This window comes from Leptopilina heterotoma, unplaced genomic scaffold, assembly GCF_015476425.1.
Source record: "Leptopilina heterotoma isolate Lh14 unplaced genomic scaffold, ASM1547642v1 Lhet_14, whole genome shotgun sequence".
Classification (NCBI taxonomy): Eukaryota; Metazoa; Arthropoda; class Insecta; order Hymenoptera; family Figitidae; genus Leptopilina; species Leptopilina heterotoma.
The window spans coordinates 5807720-5829938 of NW_025110859.1; the positions used below are offsets into that span (position 1 = coordinate 5807720).

The following is a 22219-nucleotide window of genomic DNA, read 5'->3' on the forward strand; positions in this document are numbered from 1 at the left end:
TCTATTACAATATTTTTTAAAGTTTTTGATAATTTAATCAAAATTTGATACACTAAATGCAATAATATTACAGGAATATTAAAATATACGTTTCAAGGGTTATATTACAGTAGTATATAAAAATTATGAATTTTGTGTACTTTTGATTATTATCATGTATTAAATATTAATATATAATATTAATGGAGTATTGTAGTATCATTACTGTAATTGTCCCAGAGAGTTCCTGAATATCTCTATGCTTTAAACATAGAGATATTCAGGAACTTTTTGGGATGCTCAATGACTTTATCGAAAGATCACTTCGTTTAAAAATTTTTATAAATGTGCAAACAAAACTATTTTTATAATGTATTTTTGTAAATGTTCCAATTAGGATTTTACTTTGGATTTTTACTTTCGTCAATTCTGGAAGGATCCGAGACTGGCTTTTAAGAAAAGGACAGGCGTAGAGACCTTGAGTGTTGGATCGGAGTTTATCAAAAATATTTGGGTACCAGATACATTTTTCGTCAACGAGAAGCAATCTTATTTTCACATCGCCACCACTAGTAACGAATTCCTTCGTATTCAACACACAGGAAGCATAACTAGAAGTATACGGTAAGTAAATGATTCATAGAAAAATTTTATTTGCAGAGCACATGGAATGAGCCAACTGTTAAATGGCAATTCTGTTAAATGTCGGGTCTCGTAATTACCAATTATGTTATATATCAGTTCTGTCCAGTGACAGTTCTGTCGAATTCCAGTACACGACGGATCTTGCACATGACAATTTTGTTATATGACCAGTCTATCTAAACACAATTCTGACAGATGCCAGGACTCTTAAATGACAAATCTTCTAAATCACAATTTTATGAAATAGTAATTTGAGCTGATGATAATTTTGATAAATGTCGGATATATCACATAACATTACTAATTACTTAACTATCAAAAAATTCTAATTTGCATAGAAAAACGTTTTTGAAACTTCAGGCCTAAAATACTTGATTCGAAATGTAGTGCGGATAAGAGAGATAAAATCCGTTTTGTTAATTTTGAAAGAGGATGTATAATTTTGAAGCAGTCAGAAAATATAGTCACGAAAGAAAACCAATATTACCACCTAATACAGTAAAAATTGAAAGTATGTATGATGCCCGTGAAGACTTATGGATAAATCCTATAAACCATACAAATGAAGAAAAAGAAGACTTACTAAGAATTATACCAGAATTTCACATTTTCCTTTTAGCAGAAGAACAAAGAGTCATTTAGTTAAATTAACCTTTAACTAAATTAATTAATTAAATTAATATTTAACTAACCTTTAACTAAACTAACAGAGCATACAATAAAAACAACAGACAATCAACTTGTTAAAACAAAGCAATATAAATATCCACTTACGTTACAGGAAGAAGTTTACCAACAAATTAAAAAAATGTTAAAAGAAAATATACTTTCAAAAAGCATGTCTACTTGTAATTCACCGTTGTGGAGAGTTCCAAACAATGAATCCCAAGGACAAAGAGAAAACAGCTTTTAGCACAAACGAAGGTCATTATGAATATAATAGAATGCCCTTTGGTCTAAAAAATGTTCCTCTAACATTTCAAAGAATCATAAATAATGGATTAAAAGGACTAACAGGTAATGAATGTTATCGATATTATCGTTTACGAAAGAACATAATTTTTTAAGATTTATTGGTTATTACAGTAAATTTATTGAAAACTTCTCTAAAATAGCAAATCCACTAACTAAATTATTTCGAAAAGAAATTTAATTTAAATGGACACAGAAAGAAGAAAACACATCTTCTGAACTAATTAATAACAGCATCGATATTGCAGTTTCAAGATTGGAATCAAGTTATTGCTTTAACAACTGATGCATCAAATAAAAGATTAGGAGCAATTTTATCACAAGGACAAATCGACGAAAAGAAACCAATATCATTTGCTGACGCCTTTTCGCAAATTCCGATGGTTCAGATGACAACAGATAATACACATGACACCTTAAGAACAGCAGGATACGAAAATATGTAAATAGATTCACAGCCAGGAGGAACTTGAGAGCTATACTTAAACCTATAAGAGGCACAAACTATATGTGGAAATTATTAGTTTATGGAAGGAAAATATTAACCAAGCTATATACAAAGTAGTAAGAGATTTCAACGAGGAAACAGAAGTACAATGGATTAGAGATATACCTCAATTAGACAATGATGACGTAAATAAAGTACGATTGAAAAGAATTAAAATAGAACAAACCGGACAGTTAATCATAAGACGAGAATTTGGACAGATAAGGATAGAAGAAAATTTTATTACAAACAAAGAAACACAAGAAGACGACAAAATAAAATTTAGTTTTCAGGTGACAAATGAACAGTTAACAGAATGTTTAGAAATAGAGCCTAGAAAAGAAAGATTAAATATAAAGATGTAGATGAAACATAATATCAAGAACTCTTTTTAAAATATGGAAAGGAGGTGTTAAGGAAATATATTTAATAAAAAAATACATTGAAACAAACAGAAGAAAAATTATAGCAGAGGCACTTGAAGGAATCAACATTAAAAAAGATATTGAAGACTTCATCAAAACATGACAAATGCATTCAAATAGTAAATTTTATACGGTTTTTGACTAAAAATGCTTTGACGTTTATAATGATGTCTTGTGAACCGAATAAGATTTTTTTTAACTTTTTTGGTCTTAAATTAAAAATTAGACTTGAATGATGACATCTATTTTAGTTTCAAATTTTGTCTGCAGAAATATGCAGAAGTTTAAAAAATTCCCAAACAAATTTTTATTTTTTTTAAATTAGTCGATTGTTAGAATTTTTGGGTAATTTATTAAAATTTTCGAATATATATTATTTAACGTAGAATTATATAAGCTTTCGAATGGTATATTTGTTAATTTTCTGACATTTGTTGTTACAGAAAAATCGTGATTTAAAGAATAGTAGGGAAGTGTGTCTAGGTATGAGACAGGTTTTGTTTTTTACCCATAAATAATTGTTAATGGGTAAACGAAATTGTAAATAAAATATACCGTTCGAAAAGTAACTTAAATACGCAACTTTTATTCAAAGAAAGAATAGTGTTCAGATGGACTCAAAAAAAGTTATAATCAATTTTCCGAGCACATCGCTTTTGTCAAAAAAAAAAATGTGTCCAGTTGTGAGACACTTATTAAAAATTGCTGAAATTTATAAAGTTTGACATAAAACATTTTGTTTTATAATATAAAACTAATTAACTTAAGCACTATTAAAGAACTTCATTATTGCAAATATTATTTGTTACAGTTTAACAATCACAGCTTCGTGTCCCATGAATCTACAATATTTTCCAATGGATCGGCAGCTTTGTCATATTGAGATCGAGAGCTGTAAGTAACATTACTTTTAAATATATTCACCTAACTTTATAAAGCTTTCATGTGACAGTTTCACACAATTGATTTAGTTGTAAACACGCGATACACATATATATGAAACTAGCAGAGGTTGATTCTTCCAATATTAAAAATTCTAACAAATTTTTTAATTTTTTTGTTTACTAAAAAAAGTTTTGTAATAAGAATGTTTGAATAATAAAAATTTTCAAAGTTTCAAGAAAGTTTTAATAAATTTTGTCTGAATATTAATATATAATTGTGTTTCAATGAATCACTGACAGCTGCAAATTAGCTTCTTTTGCTAAAGAATCAATAGTAAAAATTTTTTTTTCAAATCTTCCTTCTTTTTACACGGTTTGTCAACAATTTTAACACACCAGCACATTTATTTAAAAAAAAATGTAATGCGGAAAATTCAATCATGAATAGTTCCCATATTAAGTGAATTGCAAAAAAGTAAAATAATACTTTCAGAACAGTAGTTTTTTATTTAATTTTTAAAATTTTTCATGAATCTACATAAACATACATTGTCATAGAATTTGTACACAAATGACTTACATGAACACGAAGAAATAAAAAGTGAAACACGAAATATAAATCAAGAAAAAGATTGTCACATTCTGAAATCTGTATACGAATTCTTATTTTTACGACGAACAAATTTTTTGGTCATGTTTAATATTAAACATCTTTATTTTCAATAATAATTTTTTTTTTTGTTACTAAAACTTAAATAAGAATTTTTTAGTGATAGTGTTTAAGTGTTTATTATACGCGAATCTGAATCAGTGAGACTAATCAGGGATGACTTCTCACTGACCCTACGATCAAGCCCATACGAAGTATGTTATTTGTGTACATATTTCTTTTCACATTCTAATTTAATTATAAGAAATTAATATAATATAAATAATATAATATAGTGGAAAGATAAAATTGCACTTATAAACCTAAAAACTACATTTAAAAAGTTATATTAACGGATACTAAATATGACGCATTTACATCCCGAGCTCTCCGATTCAGATTCGAGTGTAATTGTCGACAATTAGTTGATTTTTGTGAAAATACATATTTTCATATGTTAGTCACAAAATACGTAATCTCTCAAGGGCCTCCACTAAAACCAATGTATTATTGAATAATAGTTTTACAATGAAAACAATACAACTTTCATCACACTGTAAGGAATTCCTCTTCATGAGCTTCGCAACTAAAGATTATGAAGGTTGCAGAAGAATATCAGAAAAGAATTCCAATTCAGAATCGAAAATTTATGAATAATTTCAATAAAAGTTGGATTGTTGCTTATGTGGCGTAAGCTATAGAAAATACATATTTTAATGATTAGAGCTGTTTTGCTAAACCTTTAATCTTTACTAAAGTTTTTATTTTGACACATTCGAAAATTATCCTGAGGACCTCCGATATACAGCACTGAGCCTCGTGCCTGGGAACGTTGGCCCAATGACGGGCAAACCCTAAGGAGGCTAAAAGCTAAATATAAAAAAAGCTCACGAGCGACCGAATTTTGACGCATTGTGCATCTAGCCAGGGCATGTGATTAATTCTTGTTTCATTTTATTCATATTAATGGTACATCAATACGATATTCTTCTGAAAATAAAATGTCACTTTGTGCTTTCAAAATCACTTCGCGAATGTTTATCTGAAGTACGCTATGTAAAACAGTAGGTAAGAGAAAAAGCATGTTAAAAACAGTAATTGTAGATAAGTATAACCGCTTTGTATATTATGTACCCAATTAAAAACTGCAATTGCTTTCTGCATCATCGATAATTATTAATAACTTTAAAACTTTTTATTGTAACTTGTTGAAATAATTATTAAATTGCTATACTAAATAAATAATTTATTATATTTTAAATCTAAAAAACGTAGTAAACAAATTGTCAAAAGGTTTCAATTATATTTAAAAAGTTTATATTATCCACGATAAATTGATAAAAGAATATAACCTTAAATGAAACGAAACATTTTCATAAATTTTCTGGTTGTATTAACCACTTTTCTATGTCAACTAGACAGTTTCTGTTCATAAAACATAAGACACTGATTAAAGACAAATTTTACCACAAAAATAAAGTTCTATGAACCTTTAATTTCTCTCAGTATAAGAGAAAAAAAAATTGCTCTACAAATGATTTAAATATATCCTATACAGTAATACTACTTTTTGTTCATGTGTTAGTTTGTTATATATTATCGTATATTACATTTCGAAAAAAGTCATGATATGTGCTAGTTTAATAAACTAGATTTTTGGTTTGTTTATCCGCATTACTAACTTACCTTTTTATTAATGCACGCCTGCATGACACTTTCTTTTTCTCTATGTTTTTATTCTAAATGTTTATTTATGTGTGTTTGTTTTCACACTGAATATCACGTTTTTACGTCATGATGTATATGAAAATAAAAGTAATGTTAAAATTAAGTTAAATTAAATTAAGTTAATTACATATAACTAAATTATGTTTTTAATTAATTATTAATTAATTAAATTAATTTTACAATAATTGCAAAGAAGATGTAAAAATGTATTGTAATAATGTAATTATAAGCAAATTCAGACTATTAGTCAAATATTAAAGTTTGAAGTAATAATAAATAATAAAAATTATAAATTTATTTATAGTTTCTAACTGCGATATTTAAAACCATTAAATTTTCCAGTTTTGTACAAATCTAAGCAAAACGTCTTTAAATTAGTTTGTCATATAAGAAATGTCATAATTTTTCAGTTTTCACATTTTATTTGCATTGTGTAATCTCAGACAGATTAATATTCCAGCTTTTTTTGTACAAAATCATCCAATCGTTGAAAATTTTAGAAATTCAATTCGACATTTTAGGTATTCTCAAACTTTGTAACTAAAAAAAATTGCTACGTAGAAAAACTCTACGAAATGTACCGCGTGGAACTTCCTCAAGAAATTTCAATGGAATTTACATGGAATTTTTGGATCCAAAGAAAAGTAATCTCGCACTAAACAGAAAAACTTTTGTCTGATATCCTCTTAAAACAAATTTATTTAATTTCAATGTGGAATATTTCTATGCTTTCCTGATTAATAATAAAACAAAAGAATTTTTGAGGTTTATTATTAACTACTTAAATTAATTAATAAATTAGTTTATTTTCTTATTTCATTTGAATTAGATGAGTTTGACAACAAAGTTCAAAAAATTATTTTTTTTATTATTAATCATAAAAACATAGAAATATTCTACATTGAAATTGAATACATTTGTTTTGACAGGATAGTTGAAAAGAATTTTTTCTCTAATGCGAGATTATTTTTCTATGGGGGCAGAAATATCATGAAAACTTCACGTAAATTCCATGGGGAAGTTTCCGATTCCACCCCATTTCGTGACATTTACCCATATAATCTGCTTTTTATTTATATTTGTTTTTAAGCTCAAGCACTTTTTACTTGTAGATTAATAAGTGATTAGAATAATTTTTCGTCTAGTATATTATATTCTTTTTTCTCATTTGTCTTTTATTCTCAATTTTCTTCCTTATCCTTTAGAGTAATTTTTCCAAAATTCTATTCATCTTTTTAAAAAATCTGTATTTATTATGAATCGTTTTAATTATAAGTAGATATTATTTAAATTATATATTTCAGCACATTGAAGCGATTGCAAGGATAATCATTGACAAACTTGATAATAATTAATTTTCTATCGAAATAACTCTTTTTTGCAATATTTTGCAAATTTAATTTATAATCAATATAACATAATTTACTTAAAATTTGTTAAAAATTATAGCGAAGAAATTGAAATGGTTTCTTTGATTGAAAAAAAAACAATTTTTTTATTGTTCTCGCATCAAAGTGCTAAGAATATTATATGTTAGTATCAACATTTAAATTTTTATTAAGAGTATAATTTATATATGTATTGTATGTTAGAGCCAAGATTTTTGTGTTCTTGTCTTTTCTCGGCAGTTGGATACACAATGCGCGATATTCGGTACAAATGGAACTCCGGCCTACTATCGGTAGGCATCTCAAACGAGGTGGAACTACCGCAATTTCGTGTGCTCGGGCACAGGCAACGACAGACAACCATACACCTATCTACAGGTAGATATCCCAATATTCATCATCCTTTCTCAGTTCTGACTTTTTTTTTGAAGTCATTGTGAGAAATTCCACGATACGCACAAAACATACACATTACAAATATTTTTACATCAAAGAGACACACCTTCTCTATTTTCACGATATCTAACGATTCTTAACCTTCCTCACGAACTATTCACGTGTATTCTTATAAATCGCTCTATAATTTCCAAAATTAGTGAAATAATCATAATTTCTATTAATTTACTCTCTTAAATTGAATCAGTGAAGCTTTCACTGTATACGAATCAGTGGCTCACTCCTGGCTACCTAAATCAGTCAAATTCCACTAACTTGCAGTCATTTTCTCCGCTAATCAGTGCAATTTGAGTTATTTAGATATGCAGAAGTTAGTTCTATATTCCTTTTGATAAGAAATACTGTAGCACTTTATTGCACTTTATTAATATGATGCAGATCCTTTCATGCTTTAAGGAAGTAAAGATATCACTTGTTTTGCATCTGTCTGTATTTCTCTTTCATCCACTTAAACTACACTCATTCACTTTGAGCTGTACGTGTTCAACTTGAAAAATCTTGCACCTAAAAGAATTGACCTCTACATGTCACTTTGTCTATAGGATAATGTAGACTACATAGACAATGATACATTTTTTATTCATCAAATGAAAGCATATTGTTAATGCAAGTATGTGCTTTTCTTTATTTTCGGAATCATTAAAGAACTAGAATGTAATTAGATTATAGTAGAGAACTTTTTAAATAAAAGTTTAATTCCCTAGAGGAAATAATTACTTAGTGACCACGGTACCAAGGGTTTCGTTAAGGATTTATTTACGATATCCTTCACACAAAACGTGTTGTCACGTATGAGTCTTATTTTTGTTGCTACTCTATGACTAGCCTCATTTTAAGACCTGGTTTCTGCAGTGTTAAAACATCTATATCCTTAAAAATGACATCTTAATTATAAACTGGTATATCCTAATTTCCAGATGTTACTAAAGGTGTTCGTAAAATATCTTGTATTATCCAATGCTGTTAGGTTGTTTCAAAAGCCGATATGTTAATTATGACTTCAGGTTCATATTTAGTAGAAAAATTTGCATTGAAATACTTTTCACTCCTAATTCCTTCTTTTGAGTAGCTTTTTGAAGTTATCTGAGAAATTAGAACCAATTGTAGTTCGCAACCAGAATTTTATAAGATGGATTCGAGTTTAAAACTACGAGATACTAGTTAATAGACAATGTAAAGAGGGTTTACAAATTTGAAAAATTAGTAATGAGGCTGCCTTTTGATCCCTTGTTGCTTAATGTACTATATGTTATCGGTCTTATAAATAAGAGTTGTTTCTTTGTAACATTATTGTAATATTACTGTGGCATTAGTGTTAAAATATTCAAGAACAAAATGTAATTACACTCAGGACTCCAAACTGTAACATTGTCCGGAATTAACCCTACTACTGGACTTGAAACTGTAACACACCCCACTACCTACCTTTTCAGGGACGTATACAAAATGGTTACTAATTGGGAACGGCGGTTTAGTATCAATCTAGTAACTTTGACTTATTCTCTCCTTTAAATTTGTTTTTTCTACTCTTTCTAAATTATTAATTGAAGAGAGGGAAAGAAAGAAAATTGAAGGAGAGAATTAGAAAGAATAGGTTTACAGTGAAAATATCCCTCTTTTTTTGTCTCTTATCTTTAATTTTAGGCTCAACGCTCTAAGTCCATTTTTAAAAAATATACAATCTAAATTCGTGTAAACACAATGTGAACACATGAAAACCAATATTAGTGTTATAAAATGGTAAGGGTAAGTGGAGGCCCCCTCTGAGGCTACGTAAGTTTGATGGTTCGGCAAGGTACGTACCAACCGCAAGAGGGGACTCTTTATTTTCAGTCGGATACACGATGACGGATATCCGGTACAAGTGGAATGAAGGAATGCACAGCGTAGGCGTCAGCAGTGAAGTTTCCCTACCTCAGTTCAAGGTTCTTGGTCACCGACAGCGGGCCATGGAGATTAGTTTAACCACCGGTAATGTATGACTTTTAATGTAAGATCTGAAATACTCGCATACCATCGAGTGAAATAGTATATATTGAAGCCTTAGGGAAGAATACATTTTTTCAAAATATAATTGAAAAAATATGCAACCTTCTTCTTTTTATCAACAATATTCTAACATAATGTTAATAAATATTATTGATGGTTGGACTTTTGTTAACTGGGTGTTAACACCGGGTGAACGCCGAAAATAGCCCCTCTGTATGTCGCTGTCATGATGATGGAACGCAATCTGAAATTAAATTTATAATATGTCAGGAAGAAATATTACGGGAATAAATCTAGAACACACAACTCAATTATAAGGAATAATATGGTTGCAAATCTTAATCTGAGAATTTGCCAATTGAGTGTCATTCTAGATAATTCAGGACGTTAACTACTTTTTAAGTAAAGCTTTTATTAGATTATTTATGAATTCTGTACCATTATCTGTAAGCAAAAATTTAGGTGAACCCCAACGTAAAATAGCTAGATCGTAAATTTTTGTTGATATTATTATTAAACCTCTAGCTTTCCTAAGCGATAGGATCTCGATTCTCTTAGTATATAAATCTTGTATAACTATTCTTCTATAATGTTGTATATCCAATGTAGAACATAGACATTTCGTTTAGAGCTGCGAGTAAGCAGTCCCACAATATCTGTAGCTAACATTGCTCATGGTTCCTCAACTACCCTTTTTCCTATGAAACCAACAGGACAACAGGATACTAAATGGTCAGTAAATGAAAATTTATGATAATTGGGCATTAATTTTAGATTTCAAAAAAGTGGAGTAGGGTGTCCACTATAGGGTCTAGTAATCGAAAACACTTGACTTGAGCTATAAGCGTGAACAAAAGATTTCAGAGGTCCACTTCAGGAATTTTTACTCATCAGTAATGGTTTCCTCTATAACAATATTCTCTTCAATAGCATGCAATTAATCTGGCTGAAGTATAGCCCGTCCCGATCGGGATGGTTCTCCTCTCTAAGCGGCATCAGACAGCCAAATGTAGAGTAATTGAGGCTCCAGATCTTAAAAGGTCAGTTTTAACATTTAAAATCAATGCTGCAAGTGCCCTTTTAATATCCGGAGCCTCAATTGGTCTTGATTGGTCTCCAGATATCTAGTTGTAGAGTAATTTATCTCTAGACATTTAGTTGAAGAGTAATTCGATGGATCTAAACGATATTATCTCAACTCTGGCGCGTGCCAGATATTAAATATTTTAATATTGAGCTTTAAAAAGGATTTTTAAATTACTCCGCAATGTTCAATAATTCTCAGACTTCACCACTTGGTGAAGGCCTGAAAAGAATACCAGCACTAAACTTTAGATCCGACTACGTTTTTCTCGTTAGATACATTCTAAGGAAGCGAACCTACCATATGGCCCTCTTTACACTCAAAATTTTATTTTTTTGTGTGCCGGTGTATTCGTCGCTCTTTAAAATTAGGTTAATTGTTCAATATTTTATCATTTTCCCAATGAAAATCGTGATTAAACTTTATACGATATCGGTAAACATTACAGAATTATTGTTCACTTTTTTGTGTTCATTGATAAGAGTTTGTAATAATCGCTTTGTCTCACTTATATTTGTTGCTGGGCAGTCTTTACAATCAAATTTATGTACGACATTCGTTCTATTCCATTTTTTAGTCACATCTTTACATAATTTTATTATTCAACTTGAGTTTTTGTTTGTTTTTTCTAGAACAGATCATATATTTTGATTTACTATTTAGATAGAATTTGAGACGCTCTTTCACATGATAAAAACCAGAAAGTCATAAGTTGTTAAAAAGTTCATTATAAGTGTGGAGAAAGAGGAGCAAAACTACGAAAGAAACTGATACAAAATGTCGGATATACGTTTTAAAAATTTAACGCATTTGCTTGAAATTTATTTCATTTGCTTAACCCAACAAAATGTTGGTTGCTAGGAATAAACATTTTTCTCTGTGTATCAATCTGACAGCTGTAACTTTGCTGAAAAGCAGCAATTACCTATTTATAACCATTGTTCAAAGGCAAACAAATTAAATGATAAATTACATGCAGAAATTTCCAGAATTTTGGAGAAAACATAAATGTAAAATAAGAAAATTTCAGAACAGATTTGACACAACTGAGATGTTTTTCTTTTTCACAGGTAATTACTCGCGTTTGGCATGTGAAATTCAGTTCGTTCGCTCAATGGGATACTACCTGATCCAGATCTACATTCCCTCTGGACTGATCGTGATCATATCATGGGTGAGCTTTTGGCTAAACCGAAACGCAACCCCCGCTCGGGTCGCCCTCGGAGTAACCACTGTGCTCACCATGACGACCCTTATGTCCTCGACCAATGCGGCCCTTCCTAAAATCTCCTACGTCAAGTCCATCGACGTCTATCTAGGAACATGTTTCGTCATGGTCTTCGCATCCTTACTCGGTAAGTGTTACAACGTCAATTTGAGAAACGGAATGGCGGCTCTTCAATTCGCGTCCACTATCAGAGAGCGGACTTTTCTATCACAGATTGTCAGAATTATAGTAAATCAATGACGCGTCTCTCTTTCTTCCAAACTTTACCAAGGACAGATTTCTCACACATTAATTTGATAATTGGAAACAATAAATTATTCTTGAAAAATGATTACGCATTCCAAAAGTTATTTTTTTAAATAGCGACTTTGAATGCCAAACATTCGACATCAAAATTGAAAATTTTGAAAACTACAACTTATTTGAATGCATTATTCAATAATTCATTTATTAAATGAATTATAAACCTTATTGAATGCATAGTTGATGTTATTAAATCTTTTAAATTAATCTGAAAATGTGCGCGATTGAATAATAAAAATTCATTCCGCTGAGAAAAATATTTTGATGAAATCAATTAAACCGTGGATATTAATCGGTCCTGTACAGTAAAGTGAATTAAAATCCTTTTCAAGTGACAGCTTTATTTCTTTTCGAACAAGAGAAAAAGAAAATATTTATATAATAAGATTAAAATTAATAGTAGTTAAAACGTTATTGAAGTATTATATTAAACTTAGTTGACGAAATGTTAAAATTATAAATGTAGCTTTGAAATAAGTAGATGTATTTTGAAAAAAATTATTTAAAACTATTGCAGAGTATATCTAATAAAATAAAAATAATAAGAGACATTTTGATACAAATTACGATTAAAAAATTTTCAATTGTTATTTTTCTGTTTCTCTTATAGAAGGAAATAATTAAAATGTTACTCTAGTAATGCAATCTATTCTCTCGGAAGAAGGTTTTTATGCGTCTCTCACTTACTATGACATTCAATATGTGATAAAAAACGTTTCTTCTCACTTCCCGCATTTTACTCAATTTGAAAATTGAAAGAAGCTTTCCGATATAATTAAAGTTTGTAGTAGACACCTATAACTTTGAAAATGTTGCAAACATTTTTGTTACTTGAGCTAAGTAAAGCACTTTGAAACATAAAATATGAAACTGAAAATTAATTTCATGAAAATGTGTAAAAAATTATAACAAATCATACCTCTACCCACGCCGAAATTATGACCTGACCTATTTAAAGCGGACATTGAATTTTGTCCTATTGTTTTTCTATTGTAAACTACACTAAGAAAAAGAAACATGACTGTTTAACGTCCAGACAAAAATAATTGTGGTTCAAAAAATATATTTTAGTGGACAATATTCTTTACCATCTCCAGACATGAATCATTTGTATCTAAGCAGGAATCAATAATTTTTTGGGCAATACAGATTCATGTCCGAAGAGCAAGGAATAAAGTATAAGGAGATAATAAATATAGTGTACTTTTTTTGAAGACACTGTTAGAAAAATCTGTATTAAATTTAATAAATTGTATACGAGGCAAATATGCAATACCAGTTTTAAAATTTAATATATCCATTTTTATCAAGATTAATATACTTTTACACCAAATTTAATATAATTTACATTAAATTTAATATAACACTGGGTAAGAAAAAAACATTAATGTGTTTAATTCAAAATTCCTGTGCTTATTGAATGTTTGGGTGTCAATGAAGAAGAAAATACAAAAAAATTTTGAATTTATTCATACCCCTAAAAAGGTTTGTTGAATTACCAAAAAACGTCGTTTTTTGGACTTTTTGAAGTCCTGTGAAAAGAAAATATGAAGGCATAAAAAGCTTTAATATGACTTAAAAAAAAGCTTTAACCTTTATCTTTTAGAACCAAAATCGACCCCAAAAGCATATATTTATTGAAGACGCCATTTAAAATTTTTTAAATCTGACTTTAGATTCGTAATCAGTGACCTCAAATACCCCCAAGTAACAAATTTTAAGCCAATCCGATTATGGAAAATTGATTTTCACCAATGCATAGATTCCCAGTTATTTTGACCGGGATGTTTAAAATATATTAGGGTACTTATAGACATCTTATAGTTGCCAACACGATGTTTCAGAAGCATTACCATCATTGTCCTCGGATGTTCGTGAACAAAAATGTTCTATGGCATCTGGGTTGTATTATATTTAATATTATAGTATTTACATTTTAAATAGAGGTATTGCATACTTACTTCATATACTATTTATTACATTTAGTAGACTTTTCTAACAGTGCAACATTGCCTGAAAGTATTATAATTTTCTAATATATAATTATATAATATATATTATATCACTATGTTTTATTAAATAATTACACAGCCACACAAAAAAAAATAAAAGTGTCGGAGTTGTGGGATCAGATTTCCCTATCCTTATGTAGTTTGATGTACTAAATACGCATCTGAAGTCCATTTTGTTCCAGTACGTCAGGATTTTTTCAAACCTCAAAAAATGTGTCAGATTTTATATGACAGACAAACATTTTTAAATGATCTTATCTTTATCTTTTTATCTTATCTTACTTAAATCTTCTTAGGGGCCATCTATAAATTACATAAGACATTTTTTTAGAAGATTTTACCCTCCCTCCCCCTCGTAAGATGACGCCTTACTCGGGAGTAATCTAGAGGTTTATGTAATCGCTAATTGTAAATCTCAAGTCAGATTCTCAAAATTCAAAATAGCAATCCCAAGAACCCCTAGATATCAAGTGTCATAGAAATCAAACAATTTTTTTAAATTCGTCTGCCATATTGGATCTGCCATTTTGAATTTTAAAAATCTGACTTCAGATTCGTTAACAGCGAACCTAAAAACCTCCGAGTAAGAAGATTCAAGCAAATACATGATCATTTAAAAATATTTGTGTCATATTAAATCCAAAACATTTTTTGAGGTAAGGAGAAATCCTGACGTGCTGGCACAAAATAGACTTCAGATTCGTGTTCACCACATCAAAACACATAAGGAAAGGGTGGTCCGATCCCCCAACGCACACATTTATTTTTTTGTGCGTCTGTGATATTAAAATAATTATAATATTTCTTATCATATTGCGAAGTAATGTTACCTCACTATAGCGAGGCAACATTACCTCAATATTTTCTGGCAATGTTGTATTAACATGTCCAGACAGTGTTCGCACAGGGGGAGAGCTAAAATGTTGTGCTGATTGGGATGTATCATTGTTTATTTTTTTAAGAATTTAATGAAATTACTTTATTCCCTGAAGAAAATGCTTTTAATCAAATCGTCGGTCGCTTGGGGGCAGCATCATGCCGACTCAGCTAAACGAAGAAAAAAATGCTGTCTCAAAAAGTAAAGGGAAAAATATGGCATTTCACGAAATCTGTGTAAACTATGCAATGTCGCGGAAGCGCTGAGAAATAATTATTTGGAAAAAGTAATTGAGGCGCATGATTATTACTTAAATGTCATTTGACCAAACTGTCATTTTACCGAATTGCATTTATCCGAACTTTTATTTTAATGAAATGTCACTGTTGCGAATCGACATTTTTACGAATTGCCACTTTTTCGAAAAGTCATTTTTGCGAAATATCATTTTTTCGAATTGTCATTTATGCGAATCGTTATTGTTCCGAAATGTCATTTTTCAAATTGTCATGTTTACGAAATGTCACTTTTGTGAATCGCCATTTTTACGAATTGTCACTTTTGAGAAAATTCATTTTTGCGAATTGTCATTTTTACGAAATGTAATTATGGCGAATCGACATTTTTACGAATTGTCACTTTTGCGAATTGTCATTTCTGCGAACTGACATTTTTACGAAATGTTACTGTTGCGAATTGTCATTTTTGTAAAAATTGCTATAGTAAACTTGTAAGCAGTTCGCATAAATGACAATTCGAAAAAAAACTTTTCGCATAAGTGACAATTCGTAAAAATGGCGATTCACAAAAGTGACATTTCGTAAACATGACAATTCAGAAAATGACATTTCAGAACAATAATCATTTTTTTCACTTTTCTTTTTGAGACGGCATCTCTTTCACCGTTTAGCTGAGTCGGCATGATGCTGACCCTAAGCGACGAACTGAACTACTCATCAAGTTAATTACATGTGCTTTTGAACTCATACGAAAATGCGTGCTATACATTCAATAGCATTTTTTTCTTAGTACACTGTTAACAAAATCTGCCAGCGTATCTTGTAAATTACCTAAATCCAAAAGATTTTTTAAATTTATGCATAAACACGATTACGAAATAAGAAACTTTTACACTCGCTGCATGCTTCTGCTTTGTGTTAGGGACTGGCTGTGATGCACTTCTTGCAGCGTGTCATTACATTGCTATTGTATTTTCTATTTTACAACTACGTTTCTGCATACATTAAAAAAAACTTTTGGATTTAAGTAACTTAAAAGATACGTGCCCACTGTACGTTGACAGATTTTGTGAAAACTGTCTGTGCCCTGGTAGAACGTAATCTTGCGGAAAGTTTTGCTATCTTCATCCCGTAAGTAAATGTTTGATTAAACACTGGAGCTTCACTTTTTTCAGTCTCAGTTATTTAACTAATTTCCAGTCTCAGTTATTTTAACTTAAAAGGTTCTCCGTCAATTTCCATTTTTTTGTAGTCGAAAGTGGAAAATCTAAATTCAGATACCTGGGTAATGAATTCCAGGTTATGTTCTTGTTATGCTCTTGTTCTGGTCAACCCACTAAAAACCATTCCTGTCTTTATCTAGACTTTTCTTCAACCCACGGAACTACCTAATGGCTTTAAACTTCGTCAGGTAAAAATCCAGTTTAGTCGCTGACGCAACTCTTCCGTCCCGTTCTTGTACTGGCCTATTTATTTCTAGTTCTTGCGAAAGTCTTTTTGCCTCCTCAAGGACCGACCTATCTACTCCTTGTCAGTTTCGACCTACATGTCCGTAGTCAAGGCACCTATGTCACTTTTTGACAATAACTCTTCTTCTCACCTTGCAGGACACGAAACCAATCTTAACATGCCCAACTTTCTCCAGCTTGTCAGCGTCTTCTGAGCTGGTAACCACCTTATTTGGTCGAAGGACCGTTACCTTCCTGATGGTACCAAAGAGAATTTTTCCAGGGCATTATGAACGTCTTCCTTTTCGGCAAGGGCATTCATATCGCGGATTTTCAGCGTCGTTTGCCGGTCCGCCATCTGCACCTTATCTAAAGCTCCAATTACTTTTGTCACCTTTTCGGTGAAAGACGCCTTATTTGAAGTCTCTCCAATTTTAATAAGAAGGTCTCTCTTTTTAGTGGGTAAAGCTCCCACAACCCTTGTCTACCTGGCTTCCAGGTCAGCCTCTTCACGAACTTTCTTCAACACCGTGGAGAATGACGTGCCTTCAGCCACTTTGACGATCATTGTTTGTTGTTGCTGTCTTCCCTTGTTGACAGAAACCACATGTGGTGCCGTTTTAATCCTCTTGCCATCAGTCTTTTTTTGGGGTCCTTCCTCTTTTCTCTTCTTGAAGCCCTTCGTCGACTCAGAACTATTTCTCTTACCCTTCTGAGCATCTAAGACAACGTTTCTTAACACAATTACGTTACAACGATCTCGTCTCGGCCTTCGGTCTTGGCGTGCTTCTTCAGACTAGTCCAAACCCTGGTAGAATTTCTCGTCCTTTTTAGTCGCTGCTGCGTGCTTCTCTTAGATATCCCGTATGAGCGATGTTAAGCTTTTGAGTTCATCTTTGACTGTCATATTGACATTTTTCTGAACTTCATAGAACTTCAGCATCTTGTTAACCTTTTCTTCCATTTCTCGAATGCATGGTGCCTCTTTCTCACACAGCTTAATGCATTCATCTCGATCTTTGTTGCAGCTAGTAATGTCATATGCAGAAGCATTACTAAATAAAGAAATACAGCTGGCTTGACTTGTAACACTGCTCGTGCTTCCTCATTTATCTACTCCGTCCAAGACAACTCTTGGTACCACCAACGCGTTGTTGCCCTCCTGCATCCTTGGGCCACTGGCCACCGTCCTCACACCAAGCGCTTGACGATTAGAATCAGTGAGGGATTTAGCCGAAGCATTACCCCGCAGGTACTTTTTCATGTTTTTACAATCGCTCATACTTGATGTTTGTCCCGTTTTGAGGGACGATCGAATATATGTACATATGGGTGTAATATAAGTGTGTTGTAAAAATGTGTGAAGTGATAGATCTATAAGTGATGTAATTGTGTGTAACCCATATATGTGTAAAGGGTACTGTTTGGTTGCCCTTTATTGAAAGCCCCGCCACCACGTCAAGGTCTACCGAACATATCCATGATGTCAATCATTTCTGGCAGTGGATAAGCATTTACTTCTCCCAGCACATCGAAGACATCGATTATTATGTTTGGCAGTGGACAACCAGCGGCGGAGCCGTGCATTCTAATTGGTTGATGTTAAAGAATCTACCAATAAAATCAATTCTAATATTACGTCTCAGAGATAAGAATAAGTGCGTCTCTGCCTGTCGATTTATGTGGACCTGGTTAAAATAAGTGAAGCTCAAGTGTATATTCTTTAATAAATTATATTAGGGGCCATCCATAAACCACGTAGCCTCTTAAGGGGGAGGGGAGGGTCAAGCAATTGACTACTACAAGAGGAAAAAATGGTGCTAATACATGTAATAGCGTGGGGGAGTGGGGGGGTCAAAATTCCCAAAAAAATGGGGCTACGTGGTTTATGGACGGCCCCTTATTTAATATTTAATTAAAAATAATATAAAATTGTAACCATGTTATAATAAAAATCTAATGTTATTGATTTCTGCAATGAATTGAAGTTGTGATCAATGAATATTAATAAAAAATTCTTAACGTCGTAGCAGACGTTAACTATTAACATTATCAGTTAAGCTAATCTCAATGTAAGATAATATTTTGAAGAGTCTGTTCAGAGGACGGATACCTATACCCTGTGAGAAAAAATTAGTGCACAAGAGATGTAGTTCTACACATCTATCATGGAGTTAGAGGATTATAATAAAAACCTTAACTCATAAATTCACTGCCAGATGGCTCGAACACATCACTTGTGCACGACTTGTGTTTACACAGGGTATAATAAGTAACCGTTTCTTGAACAGATCCTTCACAATATTATAGGAGTTTTCGACCAACCAAACGTTGTTGGTTAGTGACTGAAATGGTGAATTTTGATTTGCTAAACGCTAAATTAAGCACTTCCAGCGTAAACGTCTAAAACACCATATATTACTAGAGAATGTTAAAAGTTAACGTCTATTACGATGTTAACAATTTTTTATTATTATCTATTGATCACGGATAATACACAACTTCAATTTTTTGGAGAAATTAATCAAGAGTTTTATTATATCATTGTTACAATTTTATATAATTTTTAATTAAATATAAAATAATAATCAATTTATTAAACTATAATCAAATAGTTCCTTACATAGCAAGCTTACCGTGCAATATGGCAGCAAGCTTAATTATAATTAATAAATAAGTATATTAAATACAAAAATTAAGTTTGTTCATCGCTCTATTTTGTAAACCTAACATGCCGCAGAAAACTTAGAAAACCAATTTGGGAATACTGGGATACAAACCCAGGATCGGTGCGCATAAACTTATAACCCAATCCACTGTGCTAAGTGGGTAACTGAGAAAGTCAAAATCAATTTTGCTTTTAAGCTTATCAAGAAGATAACTAACCCTTTAAAAGCAACATTGAATTTCTCTTTATTTGTTCCCAACTTAGCTCAGTTGATTTATGCGTAACGATATCGGGATCGAACCCAAATCTTCTCAGATTTGTTTTCATAATTTTCTGGGGCATGTTAGGTTTATAAAATAAAGCAGGACAAAATACTTAAATTTTTTATTTAATATTTATAAATTAATTATATATATTATTAATTAAATTGTCAATGCTGATCTGACTTAGTAATGTTATCTCAACCATACAACTTAATAATAACCTTACCACAGCTTAACCCTTTAAAATAACCTTGTCTCAACTTTAAGGTGTAATCTTACCTGAATGTTTACATATAACCTTACAGTCATGACGTTAGTTTTAATCTTACCTCAGGTCTACTGTAGGTAAACTATGATGATAGCACGAAAACTGTGAATACTTTGGAAGATAATAGCCATAAACTAAAAATTTTAAATTGATAAAATTAATTAAATTTTAAAATATAAATCATCATATCTTTGGTAATTATTATTATTATATTCAAATGAAATTTAGTATACACATGCATTTGAGTATAGAGAAGGCAACGACAAAATAAAAAATTCAAAATATCATTAATTGTTTATAAATTTTGCTTTGTTAATTAAGAGAGGTCAGAAATTCGATTTTCTCCCTTTTTCCCATAGAAAGTCTGCAGGGAACTACATAATTCAAAAAACTTTCAGTGAGATATTTGTTTATTAGCAAGTAAGGAAGTTATTAGGAAAACTAGCTGTCGTACCCGTCTTCGACGGGTTTCTAAAAGTTTCTACCAATACATTTAACAATATTTCTACCAATCTGGAAAATCAGCAAATAGCCGGGAATTTAATTTGACCGGAAAATTAATAATTAGTTACCATTAGCTATTTCGGTAGTATAATATTACTATTTGAATAGTCTCCACCCTTTAGCAAAAAATCTTTTTATTAATTTTTGTTCACTGGGTGTTTCAATGGGTTTCAGACTGTTGAATAATGTTTTATGTCCAAATATTCCCGGCGAAATATTCTCTTTCTCAGTGTGCATATAGTTTGCTGGAATTTTTAAACTTCCAAGAATTATGGTTTCGGAGATATTTTTTGTTGCCGAAGATTATTGTGGAGATTTCTTATTGTGAATAGAATCATCCATATTTTCACTTTTACGGTCTCCTTTTTTTTTTTTGCTTAGGGACTTTTGGGAAATCTGCCTACAGATACCTTGGATTCCGCACTCCAAGGTTATGTGGGGTTGGTACAATGAAAAAAAAGTATAAATAAAGGTAAATAAATATTATAATAATTTTAATAAACTGGCGACCTACTGCCAGCCCGACCCACTAAAACCCGTAACCTTTCTTTTGGAGCCCTATACCCACCCTCGGAACTGTCGTAATGCAGGTTCCACACTAGATGCCCGACACGTGAAACGTGCCCCCTCTCCAATGCTAACTTCTCCTACGTGAGGAGGGGAAAACATTTGGTAGATGAAGAAGAGGGGGCACGCGCATTGTGTCGAGTGTCCGTTTGGTTTAAGTGTAGAACCTGCATAAGACTTTAGCCTTCAAGCAGAGTCTACAATGAGAGAAGGTGCGCATCGATGTTCATAGCTATAGATATACCACAGCATGCTTTAGTATACCTATAGCTATGAACACCGATGCGCACCTTCTCTCACATTGGAGACTCAACTTCAAGGGCGGCGCTCCAACTCTGTCGCTGATGCGACCTTGTTCGTTCCCTGCGGCTCTCCTGCGTCAATAGTTAAAATATAAAACTATTTTAATGTCAAAGCGGCATTCACAACACAACAATAAAAAACAAATGTTAAAAAAGTGTAAAAAAAAGTGTAAAAATAAAATTGTAATTGGACATAGGCAACAGAAACAAGAAAGTAAACATATTGACAGTAAAGTTCAAAAGATAAAATTATAAAAGGACAAATAAAAATCACAAAACAAATTAAAATTGGAAAAGGACAAATGAAAATCAGAGTAATTAAATTAAACAGAACAAAGCAAAATGTTGACTAAAGACATAAAAGTTGTGGTGTGAAATTACGCCTTTTTTCTACTTTTGGTTCTTGCGAAAGTCTTCTTCGTCTCCTCAAGGGCAGTTCGGAAGACCCTGCAAGTTCCACTTCCCGCAACGCGATGAACGTTTTTCGTTTCTGGGAACTTTTCCTTACACTTCTGATCGGGCATGACATAGAACCAATTTTTATACGTCCTTTCTTTTTTTAGGTGATGATAACTTCAAAATAGGAGATCCAAGAATTTTTTCGAAGAGCTTAAAGAATTTTGTCTCTCAAGCGACATTCCAAGTTTGCCCAAAACTGGATTCTCTTTATTTAATCTTTTTGCCGATCTTGGAGTTAAACTTCCAATTGTGGTTCGATTACTTAAAGACCTTCTGTACAAATCTTGATCGTCTATTCCGTCTTCATAAGAGTCTTCAATAACTGAATGATTTATACTAGAATTTAATTTGGTCTTGTTCATTAATCTCGGCGATTTAGTCGTCATTTTCTTTTT

The 22219-nt window shown here is 31.5% G+C and overlaps 1 protein-coding gene across 8 annotated transcripts in view; it reads left to right on the top strand.

The window, feature by feature from the left end:
- Positions 1-22219, top strand: part of LOC122497820 (gamma-aminobutyric acid receptor subunit beta) — a 140871-nt gene that overhangs the window by 59436 nt on the left and 59216 nt on the right. For all 8 annotated transcript variants that reach the window (XM_043605138.1, XM_043605133.1, XM_043605130.1 and 5 more), the window contains 4 exons: positions 377-603; positions 3320-3402; positions 9447-9584; positions 11757-12041. In XM_043605138.1, the coding sequence (XP_043461073.1) occupies positions 377-603; positions 3320-3402; positions 9447-9584; positions 11757-12041 (733 nt within the window). The remainder of the gene's footprint in view (positions 1-376; positions 604-3319; positions 3403-9446; positions 9585-11756; positions 12042-22219) is intronic.